Source organism: Lithobates pipiens, unplaced genomic scaffold (assembly GCF_037356315.1).
Source record: "Lithobates pipiens isolate NorthernLeopardFrog02 unplaced genomic scaffold, aLitPip1_a1.2 Scaffold_8, whole genome shotgun sequence".
NCBI lineage: Eukaryota > Metazoa > Chordata > Amphibia > Anura > Ranidae > Lithobates > Lithobates pipiens.
Genome location: NW_027507903.1, coordinates 32,692,344 through 32,707,968, shown reverse-complemented (window position 1 = coordinate 32,707,968; position 15,625 = coordinate 32,692,344). Strand labels below are relative to the sequence as shown.

Below are 15,625 nucleotides of genomic sequence, written 5' to 3'. Positions count from 1 at the left end.
ACGTCACGTCACACACTTCTTACCTGTAAAGTAGCGAGGAGAACTTGTAAACCACTAGACCCTTCAGATGCCATCTCTGTATCAATGCCAGCTATCTCTCCTGCACTCTGTGGTCAAGTAGACAACCAGCAGACACAATGAAGCTTAACCCGTCTCTGCCAAGTCCCTGATGCTCTCTGTCCCAAGGGCAGATCAAGTCACACACACATAGGCATGCTACTACTCCAAGCAGTGCAACTCTAGACCTCAGCTGCGAGAAATAAATGCCAGCTTGCCACTGTGACGATTACCTTAATTTCCTATATAAAGAATCTAGGAGATTAGGCAGGGTCTCCATGCGCAAAGTACATGGGGAGGACTAAGGGGGGTAGAAGTCCTTGTTGGGAAAAAGAGAGGAGGCAACCAGCAACTTCCAAGTCAGCAAACAAAACAAGCTGGAGGGGCTAGGGAAGAAAAATGACAGACACAAGCAGGCTGTGTCTACTGTACAAATATCCTGCAAAGACAAGAGTGCTGCATAGAGTGTCAAACCGGCCTCCTTATCCACAGGAAACTAGATACTGTGTTTTACATACTAGTCACCGATCACTAAAAAGAGACTGACCCGGCTAAAGTAAATACCATGGATGTGTACTACAGATTATTTTAAATAAGCATTGTTAAAAAATGTGGGTCTTGGTTTATGACCACCCAACCCTTTAACTGCCCACATACTGTATATTTGTAATGACGGCAAACAATTTACCTAATTTAAACATGAATTGTGAACACCTGGCACTGAAAGGGTTGACAGGCCGAACAAATGACAGAAAATATCTGCAAATGATAAGAAGTAGCTCTAATGCCGCGTACACGCAACCGGACTTTCCGGCAGACTAGGTTCGACGGTCTTCCTGACGGACTTTCCGAATGAATGGACTTGGACACACACGAACAGACTAAGCCCCCGTACACACGGTCGGACATTCTGCCAACCAAATCCGTCGGATTTTGTCCGACGGATCTTGTCCGAAACTGTTGCATACACACGGTCGGACAAAGTTGTCGAAAAATCCGATCTTTCAGAACGTGATGACGTAATTTCGTTACGATGGGACTACGTTCAGGCTAGTAGCCAATAGCTTTGGTGTAGGAATTTGATCTGAGCATGCGTGGCACTTTGTCCGATCGGAATTCTCTACACATGATCGGAGTATGTCCTATCGGACCATTTTGTCGGAAAATATTTCCAGCAAGTTGGAAAATTTGGTCCGACGGATATTCAGACGGAAACAGTCCGATGCATACCACACACAGTCGTATTATCCGACAACACGGTCCGATAGGACACATTCCGACGGATTCTCCGTCCGTGTGTACAAGGGCTTAGTCCGTTCGAAGGTCCGTTCGTTTTGAATGTGATAACGTAAGACGGGACTAAAAATGGTAGTTCAATAGCCAGTAGCCAATAGCTTCCCTTGCGTTGTATTTGGTCCGTCGGACCAGCATACAGACGAACAGTTTTCCCGATAGAAATTGAGTCCATTTGACAGATTTGAAACATGTTCTATTTCTAGGTCCGTCTGATTTTTTTTTTTATGAAAAACAATCGGATTAGCCCACACACGATCGGATTGTCCGACGGAATCAGTCTGCCGGAAAGTCCGGTCGTGTGTACGTGGCAAAAGGCATTGCAAAACCTGTTGCTGAACAACTATTACATTTTTCCCATAGAAAAGGGAATATTTTACTTTATTTTATTTCTATTTTTTTTTTTTTAGTATATATAAAATATATTAAATTTTTTAGAAAAGGAAATATATTTAAATATTCAATATTTTTAATCAAATATATTTCCCATAAGAAAAAATATTTGTATTAAATATAGACCTGATTCAAAGAATAATAACTGTTCTAGACTTTGTGGAAAGGGGCCATGTAATCCAGATTGGTATTTTTTTATATATATTTTATTTTTTATTCTGTTTTCTTTGGAATCCTTTAATATGGGTTGCCTGTTTCACTTTCCCCGAGGTGTCTAATATCTTTCAAAATATTGATTCATTTATTTAATACCGATAGGTTCACTATTTCTAAATTGGAGCATACACACTCATAATTTTGGTACTTGATTACTAATAGATAGGATATTTAGGAAACATGGCATAAGGCCTCTTTCACACTGACGTCCCGTTCAGGCCCGCCTGTCAGTTTTTCAGGCGGACCTGAACGGGTGCTCCATAGAGGTCTATGGAGCGTCGGATGTCAGCGGTGACAAGTCCGCTGACATCCGACCCGCTCCGATCCGAAAAAGTGTAACGGAGGAAAAAGCTATTTTTCCATCCGTCTGCGGATCGGATCGGGTGACGACGGGCACTGTGGTCCGTCGTCATCCGATCTCCCATAGGGGAGAGCGGCGCTGTGACAGGTCCGTCCCTGCGCAGTGTGCAGAGACGGAGCTGTCATCTCCCTGCTCAGCGGGGATCGGCGGAGTGATCCCCGCTGAGCAAACGGACATCCACGGGGCGGATCAGAACTGATCCGCCCCGTGTGAAAGGACCCTTACTGTTTAATATAATAAAATCCTTATTGGATAAAATATTGCATTATGATCTGTATATTTATCTAAAGGGAACTTAATTCAAAAAAGGAGGTTTGCTCCCTACCCCAGGCCTGCAACTGAATTACAGTTTTATTTTTTTGGGAGGAGGGATTGGTTACTGATTTTTGTCAGTACCCAATACCATTTCCCCAATCTAGGCAAGGACGATGCCCCTTTCCCCAATCCCCATTTCTTGTCTCCCCTCATCATGTGACATATTACATGACCTGAGATAGGAAGAAAGAGAAGTTGCCTTCATTTCTGGCAGGGGACACGCTGAGAATAATTGAACAATGAATACAGGAGGGGGGGGGGGGGCACTCAGCCCTAGACTTCCACTCTCTTCCTCAGAACCCCCAAGGGTCCCATAGACTCCTTCCTCTCTTGGGGCTCATTCACACAGGCAGGCGGGGTGGTAAAAAGACAGGCATTTGAGACAAAATTTTATTACCCCCCGACCACCAATCTGAACAAGGAGATGCAGCTGCTCAGGGCTGTATACATGCCGCAATGCTTTGCTTCATGCCTGCTGTAAAAATGAAATGGCATGTTGTATTTTTCCTTTAAGGGAATGAGGCCATGCCGCAAATTGCAGGCTATACACGGTGGGTCAGCATTTTCAGGATTACAACAGGTGGTGAGGTGAAATATCCTCACCATTAGTCCCATCCCCTCCTTCACCCGAGGGAGGGTGTTGAGCATAGGGGATGCAGTTTGTCATCTTCACCCTGGGCACTGGATGACCTTGCCCCAGCATTGGTCCCATGCCATCTTGGTGCACTCAGTCATTGGGAGCCTGGCTACTTCTTCTGGATTCAGGCAACCAGGCCTCCAGTGATGCACATCAGCTTTACCCATCCACTGCTGTGTGAATTGGCTCCCAAAGCCTCCTGAGATATGTGAAGGGGATATCCCGGGAAGCTGCAGGAAAACTGTTCATCATTCTCGTCTAGGCGAGAATGGAGGTAGTTGCAACATAGAAAATTTAAAAAAGAAATAAGAATGAGCCTGGTAAAAAAGACATTAAAAAATCATTGTTTAGATAAAGGAGAGTGACCGTGGCAGGGACTTAAAGTCCCTTTCGAGGGTGAAGATCTATTTTAACCAAATCTGACACTTATTGGGAAAACTAGAAGTTGCAATCTCTCTAGAACTAGGGTGCTGAACCTGGATATGGCCAATGACCTTAAACCAGGGAAGTGCATGCCAATGCTTTGGTTGGCAAGCCCAGTTTGCAATCAACGGGTTTCCGACCCATTATTCCAGGGCATCTGTGTGCATGGAGCTATCATCGACAGGGTGGAAGCAGGCATTCATGGAGGAAGCAGGAGCTGCATAACTGATGTTTCCTCTGTAACGCTGGTTCCTGTCCCAGGTGGAGTAATACCAGGTGCGCTTCACCTGGGACCTTTCTAGCATCCTGGGGAGAGATATCAGCAGAAGCTTGAAGAAGAAAAGGTCAGTGTATTAAATATCACATACACTGCAATTTTGCAATGGGCATATTAGCACCTAGAAACAAAGATTATTAGCCTGCTTTCATGCTGATCTGCAGCACAGTGCACCTGCGGATTGCCTGCAGGTTAGTTGCACTGAGCCATAGACTTCCAATGTATCCGGTGGGCTTGGTGCACTTTCTGAATGCAGGAGCTTTGGTGAACTTTCAGAAAGTGCACCACAACCGCAGGATGTAATGGAATCTATGGCTTAATACAGCTAACCCACAGGAAATCTGCAGGTGCACTGTGCTGCCCTCCGCAGTATGGGTAAAATGTAGAACACCAGTGTGAAAGCAGCCTTATAGGGGGGCTCAGGATAGTAAGAAAGGTCCAAAAAGACACAGATGAGTGAGTTTCTAGTGGGAGAACTTGACTGGCCTGCACAGAGTCATGACCTAAACACGATAGAACACCTTTGGGATGAATTGGAGTGGAGACTGCGAGCCAGGCCTTCTTGTCCAACATCAGTGCCTGACCTCACAAATGTGCTTCTGGAAGAATGGTCAAACATTCCCATAGACACACTCCTAAACCTTGTTTGGGCTCAGGACAGTAAACAAGGTCCAAAAAGACATGGATGAGCGAGTTTGGGGTGGATGAATTTGACTGGCCTGCACAGAGTCGTGCCCTAAACACGATAGAACACATTTGGGATGAATTGGAGTGGAGACTGCGAGCCAGGCCTTCTCATCCAACTTTAGTGCCTGACCTCACAAATGCGCTTCTGGAAGAATGGGCCAACATTCCCATAGACACACTCCTAAACCTTGTGGACGGCCTTCCCAGAAGAGTTGAAGCTGTTATAGCTGCAAAGGGTGGGCCAACTCAATATTGAACCCTACGGACTAAGACTGGGATGCCATTAAAGTTCATGTGCGTGTAAAGACAGGCATCCCAATACTTTTGGTAACCTAGTGTATGTTGGTAAAGTTCTTGAGCAATGGTTAGTGAGTTTTGCTATCACATGGTGAGACTTGATGGTCACAGCGGGCAATCACACCAGTAAACTCAGGTCTTAGCAGTCTCTCCAGATTGTTTTAAAATTGTATGATCTGTTAGTAAATTCAGGTAGATAAATCTTGACAATCAAGGTTCGCAGACTGTATAGTCTTCTATGGGTCAGTCAAAACCTCACACATACATTGAAGAGGACTGGCGAATGGCAATTTACCTGCAAAGTGTTAACCCTTGTACACACGGTCGGAGATTCCAACGGAATGTGTCCTATCGGACCGTTTTGTCGGATATTCCGACTGTGTGTGGTCTGCATCGGACTGTTTCCGTCGGATATTCCGACGGACCAAGTTTTCCAATTTGCCGGTAAAATTTTCCGACAAAATGCTCCGATCGGACATACTCCGATCATGTGTAGCCTACTCTGATGGACAAAGTGCCACGCATGCTCAGATCAAATTCCTAGACCAAAGCTATTGGCTACTAGCCTGAACGTAGTCCCGTCGTAACGAAATAACGTCATCACGTTATGTACAATCGGATTTTCCGACAACTTAGCCCTTGTACACACGATCGGAGATTCTGACGGAATGTGTCCGATCGGAGCGTTTTGTCGGATATTCTGACTGTGTGTTGTCTGCATCGGACTGTTTCCATCGGAATATCCGCCGGACCAACTTTTCCAACTTGCCGGAAATATTTTCCGACAAAATGCTCCGATCGGACATACTCCGATCATGTGTAGAGAAATCCGATTGGACAAAGTGCCACGCATGCTCAGATCAAATTCCTACATCAAAGCTATTGGCTACTAGCCTGAACGTAGTCCCATCGTAACGAAATTACGTCATCACGTTCTGAAAGATCGGATTTTCCGACAACTTTGTCCGACCGTGTGTATGCAACAGTTTCGGACAAGATCCGTCGGACAAAATCGGACGGATTTGGTTGTCGGAATCTCCGACCGTGTGTACAAGGGCTTAGTCCGACCGTGTGTATGCAACATCACTTCCGGACCTCTTCTGGAATTACTCTGACGGATTTGGTTGTCGGAATCTCCGACCGTGTGTACAAGGGCTTAGAGAGAGCTATTCTATTGTAATGTATTCAATTTGTGGCACATCATAAATCGATTTTTCTCATCTCCAATCTCAAAAATGACTCTATCAAAATTGTTTTTATTTAATTTTGAATTATACTATATGATGTTCTTCTTACTTACGTTGGACAAAAGAACACATTGGGTCTTACAAATGTGTAACCTTCAATACTTTGTATTTTTATTCCTCTGCAATTGCCTTCATAAAATACTTTTAAAACAAATTAAGCATCCATATATGTAATAACATCTCTGGAGGATGTGAGAAAACTCTATAACTTTAACATTATTTTCTGTTCTTCTTCCTTCAAATAACAGAACATTGATTTTAATCAACTCAATAAAAAAGCCCTATTATAATTGCAATAACTTTATAAATTTGTATTCTGAAAGAACATCAAGTTTTAATCAATTTGAAAATGTATTTTTATAATGATCCCTGCCTGTATGAGTCATTTAAATGGCAGAAGTGAGAAAATCTTTACTGTTTTGAGCTGGAAACCACGCAGCAGGTACACTTAGAAATCTAATGTTAACAAATACAAAAACATAAATATTTTGCAGAAAAATTAATTTTTGAACTTACTAGTTATTAAATATTGTTATGTTTACAATAAAAAAAAAATTATATTACATTACTGAGAAATATACGTAATTTATTATACAAATGAAAGCTATTAAAACGAGATAATTCAACAGATATTTTATCAATGCATAAAATGTATGCATGAATTTGTTTTTATTATATTTTTTTGGATGATGTTTGTCTACAGAAAATAGACTGTCATGTTTGTCATAAAACAGTATATGTTCCTTTGCTAGAGATGACACGTGGGGTTTCTTTCCCTGTTCCTGGTGGCTAAACAGATCAATGGGAGGAGGGAAGCAAAGGAGAAGAGCTAAGCAATGGTCTCCTAACTGCAGCCCTTTGATTGCCTTTATTCGACCCATGGGGCATTATTCCTCCCATGCAAATGAGGTACCTTTCCTCCCATTGACACCAACGATGAGGCATAATTTCTCCCATCGACACCAGCAATTGTCCAGTAATTCTCCCACTGATACCAATGATGGGGCATTATTCATCCCACTCACAACAAATGATGGGGCACTATTCATTCCACTAATACCAACAATGAGGCACTATTCCTTCCACTGACACCAAATTATGGGGCACTATTCATCCCACTCACAACAACAATGGGGCACTATTCCCCCTACTCGTCCCAATGATGGAGCACTATTTCTCCTACTAATACTAAAGATGGGACACTATTTCTTCCACTGACGCCCAATAATGGGGCACTATTCATCCCACTTACACCAATGATGGGACATTATTCCTCCCACTGACACTAATGATGGGCCATTATTCCTCCCACTGTTACCAACAATGGGACACTACCCCCCCCCCCCCCCCCAACTGACACTAATAATGGAGCACTATTCCTTCCATTGACACCAATGATGGGGTGCTTTTCTTCCCACTTACACCAATAATTGGGCAATATTCCTCCCACTAATACCAACCCTGGAACATTATTCCCCTCATTAACACCAACGAGGTGGCACTATTCCTCCTCCTACCAACCACATATGTTATGTAATTTTCTACTCCAACTAAACACCAAGCCTGAGGCATTATCTACTCCAACTGATGCTGGAGCATTTTCTACTTCCTTCGTTTAGAACGTTTGGAGAACCCTGGCTACGGCAAACAAAGAAGACTTTTGTAATAATAATAGTGCCATGTTTAGTGATTTCCAGTACAACACAAAGTGGTCTATTATATCATCTTTCATTAGGCTGTCCAATTTTGGGTCCATGCACTAGGCTTAAAAAAATGCAGCTTCTACAGGCGTTTTGTGTTTCGCCTGTACAAGCAGCTCTATGTTATCCTATACGTCCATCATTAGGATGTTTAGAGGCATATTTTAAGTTCAGCATTTAGAGGCAGAAAAAAAACCCTTCTGATTTGTGTTTTTCAGAGGAGTTGGCAGAAAAAAAAGGCTAAACGCTCCTGAATGCCTGTAAAAAATGCTGGCAGAAGAGGAAAACTGCTCACTGATAACATCACTGGCTTCAGATTATTAATCTATATACAGTAAATATTTTATTATATCTTTTCATGTGACAACACTGAAGAAATGACACTTTGCTACAATGTAAAGTAGTGAGTGTACAGCTTGTATAACAATGTAAATTTGTTGTCCCCTAAAAATAACTCAACACATTAATGTCTATACCGCTGGCAACAAAAGTGAGTACACCCCTAAGTGAAAATTGTCCAATTAGACATTTTCCCTCTCCGGTTTCCTGTGACTCGTTAGTGTTACAAGGTCTCAGGTGTGAACAGGGAGAAAGTGTGTTAAATTTGTTGTTATCGCTCTCACTCTCTCATACTGGTCACTGGAAGTTCAAGATGGCCCCTCATGGCAAAGAACTCTCTGAGGATCTGAAAAAAAGAATTATTGCTCTAAATAAAGATGGCCGAGGCTAGCATCTCCCTGTTCTGCCTAGCAACAGTGACACTGATCTCTGCTCCCTGTGATTGGAGCAGAGAGTGATGTGTAAAACACAGCCACGCCCCCTCCAGTTAGCAGCACGCCCCTAGGACACACTTAACCCCTACATTGCCACCTAGTGGTTAACCTCTTCACTGCCATTGACATTTACACAGGAATCACTGCATTTGTATAGCCCTGATTGCTGTTTAAATGACAATAGTCCCTAAAAATGCGTCAAAAATGTACGATATGTCCGTAATAATGTCACAGTCGCTGATCACCGCCATTTAAAAAAAAAAAAAAAATATATATATATATATATATATATATATATATATATATATATATATATTAATAAAAATGCCATAAAACTTTCCCCTATTTTGTAAACGCTATAACTTTTGCGCAAACCAATCAATAATTGCTTATTGTGATTTTTTTTTTAAAACAAAAATATGTAGAAGAATATGTATCGGCCTAAACTGAGGACTTTTTTTATATATATATTTTTAGGAGATATTTATTATAGCAAAAAGTAAAAAATAATGTTTTTTTTCTTCCAAATTGTCGCTCTTTTTTTGTTTATAGAAAAAAATATAAAAAATAAAAACCGCAGGGGTGATCAAATACCACCAAACGAAAGCTCTATTTGTGGGAAAAAAAAGGAAGTCAATTTTTTTTGGGAGCCACATCGCATGACCGAGCAATTGTCAGTTAAAGCGACGCAGTGCCAAATCGCAAAAAGTGCTCTGGTCAGGAAGGGGGTAAATTCTTCCAGGGCTGAAGTGGTTAACAGGACATGTTCCACCCAGAACAGGCCTCGCCATGGTCGACCAAAGAAGTTGAATGCATGTGCTCAGCATTATATACAGAGGTTGTCCTTGGCAAATAGACATATGAGTGCTGCCAGCATTGCTGCAGAGGTTGAAGGGGTGGGGGATCAGCCTGTCAGTGCTCAAGCCATACGCCGCACACTGCATCAAATTGGTCTGCATGGCTGTCATCCGAGAAGGACTCCTCTAAAGATAACACATAAGAAGGCTGCAAACAGTTTGATGAAGACAGGCAGCCTAAGGACATGGATTACTGGAACCATGTCCTGTGGTCTGATGAGACCAAGAAAAACTTATTTTGGTTCAGATGGTGTCAAGCGTGTGTGGCAGCAACCAGGTGAGGAGTACAAAGACAAGTGTGTCTTGCCTACAGTCAGGGCCGGACTTACCATTGGGCTTCACTGGGTTCAAGCCTATGGGCCCCGCCCAATTGGGGGCCCCGCCTGTTTACGTTTTAAACAGTAGGCGTCCACGCTATAGCCGAAAGATGGCTGCAGCACCCGCAGATTCCCTGGATGTCCTCCTGTTTACTTCCTCAATGCGCGCCGCCACAGGCGCTCATCAGGGAAGTTCTGTGTTGGCCATGTCCCTTGGACACAGCCAATCACAGATTGTGCTAAAAGGCCAATCACAACAGCCATTTAGCACTCAATCGCAGTGTCCAATGGGAGATGCTCTCATATGTAAGCATATGAGATCATCTCTCAACACTGGCTCTCCCTCCTCACACAGAGACCGCGTGTGAGGAGGGAGATTGAATGGCTGCAGCGGCAAGGTAAAAAAAAGGGGAAAAAAAGTGCTCACAGTGCCACCTGTCCCCAGTGCCACCTGTCCCCAGTGCCATCTGTCCTCAGTGCCATCTGTCCCCAGTGCCACGTATAAGTGCCATCTGTCATCAGTGCCATGTATAAGTGCCATCTGTCATCAGTGTCTTGTGTCATCAGTGCCACCCATTAGTGTCATCTGTCAGTGTCATGTATTAGTGGCATCTGTCATCAGTGCCACATATTAGTGTCATCTGTCATCAGTGTCACGGATTAGTGCCATCTGTCATCAGTACCATGTATTAGTGGCACGTGTCATCAGTGCCACGTGTCAGTGCCACATATTAGTGACATATGTCTCCAGTTTCACCAGTGCCACGTATTAGTGCCATCTGTCATTAGTGCCACATCAGTGTCACGTGTCATCAGTGCCACGTATCAGTGCCATCTGTCATCAGTGCCACGTCAGTGTCACGTGTCATTGTCCTGGTGCTCCAGGGCCTTCAAAAGTGTAGTAGGTAGTCAACAAGTTAGATGTGTAATTTATGCTCCAAGAACGCCTGATGGCGCTCCCTGCATGTTGGGCCTCTCTAAGTGGCTAGGCTGTGAAAAAGTCCCACACATGTGGTATTGTAATACTTTGTGATATACACATGCCATGTGAAAGAAATAACCTATTACAATGACAATTTTGTGAAAAAAAAATCTTAATTTTCAGATTAATTTAACATTTTTAATAGACTTCAGCAATTAACATAAATTATGTCATTTTGTTTAGTTGTTTGTTCAGAATCGCAATCTCTATTGTTATTCTCAGTTTATCCTTAATTGTGTAGCTCTAATACATAGCTTGTGTATTTATCATTTTGTTCTATTTAAAGTAATGTATAGAAGGTAGGGCCCGAAAGTGACTCAAGCCCAGGGGCCCCCACCACTCTAAGCCCTTGTATACACGGTCGGAGAATCCGTCGGAATGTGTCCTATCGGACCGTGTCGTCGGATAATCCGACTGTGTGTGGTATGCATCGGACTAATTCCGTCTGAATATCCGTCGGACCCAATTTTCCAACATGTTGGAAATATTTCCCGACCAACTGGGCCGGTCGGACATACTCCGATCATGTGTAGAGTATTTTGATCGGACCAAGTGCCACGCATGCTCAGATCAAATTCCTACATCAAAGCTACTAGCCTGAATGTAGTCCCATCATAACGAAATTACGTCATCACGTTCTGAAATGTGTATGCAACAGTTTCGGACAAGATCCGATGGACAAAATCCGACGGGCAAAATCCGACGGATTTGGTTGTGGAAATCTCCGACTGTGTGTACAGGGGCAAAGTCCTGCCCTGTCTACAGTTAAGCATGGCAGTGGGAGTGTCATGATCTGGGGCTGCATGAGTGCTGCTGGCACTGTGGAGCTACAGATCATTGAGGGAACTATGAATGCCAACATGCACAAGGGGGAAAAAAGCTGGGGGACATGGGGGACAAGGGGACTTTATATGAAATACAACACTCAGGGTTGGCTGAGACAATAATTGTAATATAAATAGTGTTCTGAGGTGACAATAATGGGCATAAAGCAATAATTCATCAAGTATTTAATTGAAATCAATCGGTAAACAATAAGAAATAATTGATACAGATACAATATATTACTATGTAATTAAATCAATTGTATATTGAATAAAATATAATTAGTATAATATCTCACAACATAATTCTATATCATACAATATATCATAATAATAATAATAATAATAATAGGTATAATAACATAATAAATAATATATCACATAGAAAAAATAAATAGCAGCAGTACACCCAGAATCGACACGACCATGATGAACATATTATAGTAAAAAAAAAAAAAAATAATAAATAAATCAATGTCTCCACCCTTTAATAGAACCCATGGTATAAACTATGGATACTGTTATATAGCAGCAGGGGTAAAAGCTCGACGCGTTTCATGGACTTATATCCACTCATCAGGACCAGCTGGTTGGGAATATCTACAATGAATTATATGCAAAAAATTAATAATGGTTTAAAATCAATTGATATAGGAAAGAGAGGGAGCAACACCTATGATCCTAGCCCTCTTACCTGCAGTAATATAATGTAATGGTAGAGAACAGGTAAAAAATAATAATAAATAGTAATTGGGATTAAATGTATCGGGGGATGATAAACCACCGTCCACCCGGGAGCTGAGGTAGTGACGAATGCGGCGGCAGGACAGAGGCATCCAAGGGACAAAAAAGAGAAAGGTGTGTAGACAGGATCCCCCTTCCAATGCAGTAGTATTCTATATAAATCATGAAGGTGTACTGTAACAAATAGTAATATATAATATGGTAAGTATATGGGTAAAGTAATACAAAAGTATAGGAGGGGGAAATAAACAAGAGTGGGTGGGAAGGAAATAATTGTGTTATAGGGTGCATAAGTGGACAGCTTCTGATATAGAAAGACTGAAATTCAAGTGCCAAAGGAGGGAAAGATGTGCCCAAAAGAACAAAAATGAGTTTGCCTATAATTAGAATAGATATGGTGAAGGTGACAATGCCACCGTGAATAGTTTAGAAGGTCTCTGGATGAGTGATGGAGAAAAGAGAAACTGACCTGCCAGCCCACAATAGTCAGCACCAACGCCACGTAGTACCGTGCTTTGAGAGAGGAGGCAGCCACAAACAGGCGGGATACCCGCCTATTTGTAGACACCCGAACCCCCCTCCATACGGTACGCACAAGGTGGAATTAGCACGCCCGTACGGTGACCACAATCGCGTCAGCCATGCGGGCGTGTAGCTGTGGCGCCGACGCACAGCGAGTACACGCCCCCAGCCCCGCAGTCATGGAGACGAGGGAGTGGGGGAATGACGGTAAAAAAATGTAAATGAGTGTGTATTTCCATCCCTAATTCATTGAAATAAAAGGAGAACAAAGTTGGAACTTTATATGAGACCTTGGGCATCCCTAATCTATAAATGCACAAGGGGGGAAAAAGCTGGGGGACATGGGGGACAAGGGGACTTTATATGAAATACAACACTCAGGGTTGGCTGAGACATTAATTGTAATATAAATAGTGTTCTGAGGTGACAATAATGGGCATAAAGCAATAATTCATCAAGTATTTAATTGAAATCAATCGGTAAACAATAAGAAATAATTGATACAGATACAATATATTACTATGTAATTAAATCAATTGTATATTGAATAAAATATAATTAGTATAATATCTCACAACATAATTCTATATCATACAATATATCATCATAATAATAATAATAATAATAATAATAGGTATAATAACATAATAAATAATATATCACATAGAAAAAATAAATAGCAGCAGTACACCCAGAATCGACACGACCATGATGAACATATTATAGTCAAAAAAAAATAATAATAATAAATAAATCAATGTCTCCACCCTTTAATAGAACCCATGGTATAAACTATGGATACTGTGACATAACAGCACATTTAATCCCAATTACTATTTATTATTATTTTTTACCTGTTCTCTACCATTACATTATATTACTGCAGGTAAGAGGGCTAGGATCATAGGTGTTGCTCCCTCTCTTTCCTATATCAATTGATTTTAAACCATTATTATTTTTTTGCATATAATTCATTGTAGATATTCCCAACCAGCTGCTCCTGATGAGTGGATATAAGTCCATGAAACGCGTCGAGCTTTTACCCCTGCTGCTATATCACAGTATCCATAGTTTATACCATGGGTTCTATTAAAGGGTGGAGACATTGATTTATTTATTATTATTTATTTTTTTTACTATAATATGTTCATCATGGTCGTGTCGATTCTGGGTGTACTGCTGCTATTTATTTTTTCTATGTGATATATTATTTATTATGTTATTATACCTATTATTATTAATATTATTATTATTATGATGTATTGTATGATATAGAATTATGTTGTGATATATTATACTAATTATATTTTATTCAATATACAATTGATTTAATTACATAGTAATATATTGTATCTGTATCAATTATTTCTTATTGTTTACCAATTGATTTCAATTAAATACTTGATGAATTATTGCTTTATGCCCATTATTGTCACCTCAGAACACTATTTATATTACAATTAATGTCTCAGCCAACCCTGAGTGTTGTATTTCATATAAAGTCCCCTTGTCCCCCATGTCCCCCAGCTTTTTCCCCCCTTGTGCATTTATAGATTAGGGATGGAGACCTTTGTGCGGGATGCCCAAGGTCTCATATAAAGTCCCAACTTTGTTCTCCTTTTATTTCAATGAATTAGGGATGGAAATACACACTCATTTACATTTTTTTACCATATGGATTACTGTATGATATGCACCAAGAGCCAATGTATATATATTTTTTCCGTTTTTGGCAACATTGGGATGATTTTCCTACTTGTGGTTTTTATTTTTGTATTTACCAATACCCGGGGGTTGACCTGTGTCTACTTCCGGGAGCTGCGACGCGCACCGCGTCATTCCCCCACTCCCTCGTCTCCATGACTGCGGGGCTGGGGGCGTGTACTCGCTGTGCGTCGGCGCCACGTCTACACGCCCGCATGGCTGACGCGATTGTGGTCACCGTATGGGTGTGCTAATTCCACCTTGTGCGTACCGTATGGAGGGGGGTTCGGGTGTCTACAAATAGGCGGGTATCCCGCCTGTTTGTGGCTGCCTCCTCTCTCAAAGCACGGTACTACGTGGCGTTGGTGCTGACTATTGTGGGCTGGCAGGTCAGTTTCTCTTTTCTCCATCACTCATCCAGAGACCTTCTAAACTATTCACGGTGGCATTGTCACCTTCACCATATCTATTCTAATTATAGGCAAACTCATTTTTGTTCTTTTGGGGCACATCTTTCCCTCCTTTGGCACTTGAATTTCAGTCTTTCTATATCAGAAGCTGTCCACTTATGCACCCTATAACACAATTATTTCCTTCCCACCCCCTCTTGTTTATTTCCCCCTCCTATACTTTTGTATTACTTTACCCATATACTTACCATATTATATATTACTATTTGTTACAGTACACCTTCATGATTTATATAGAATACTACTGCATTGGAAGGGGGATCCTGTCTACACACCTTTCTCTTTTTTGTCCCTTGGATGCCTCTGTCCTGCCGCCGCATTCGTCACTACCTCAGCTCCCGGGTGGACGTTGGTTTATCATCCCCCGATACATTTAATCCCAATTACTATTTATTATTATTTTTTACCTGTTCTCTACCATTACATTATATTATTGCAGGTAAGAGGGCTAGGATCATAGGTGTTGCTCCCTCTCTTTCCTATATCAATTGATTTTAAACAATTATTAATTTTTTGCATATAATTCATT

The 15,625-nt window shown here is 41.6% G+C and overlaps 1 protein-coding gene across 1 annotated transcript in view; it reads right to left on the bottom strand.

The window, feature by feature from the left end:
* AGBL1 (AGBL carboxypeptidase 1) overlaps positions 1 to 483 on the bottom strand; it is a 1,055,086-nt gene extending 1,054,603 nt beyond the window's left edge. The window contains exon 1 of the mRNA XM_077473970.1: positions 24 to 483. Coding sequence (XP_077330096.1) covers positions 24 to 74 — 51 coding nt within the window. The 5' untranslated portion in view covers positions 75 to 483. The remainder of the gene's footprint in view (positions 1 to 23) is intronic.
* Between the last annotated feature and the right edge of the window lie 15,142 nt (positions 484 to 15,625).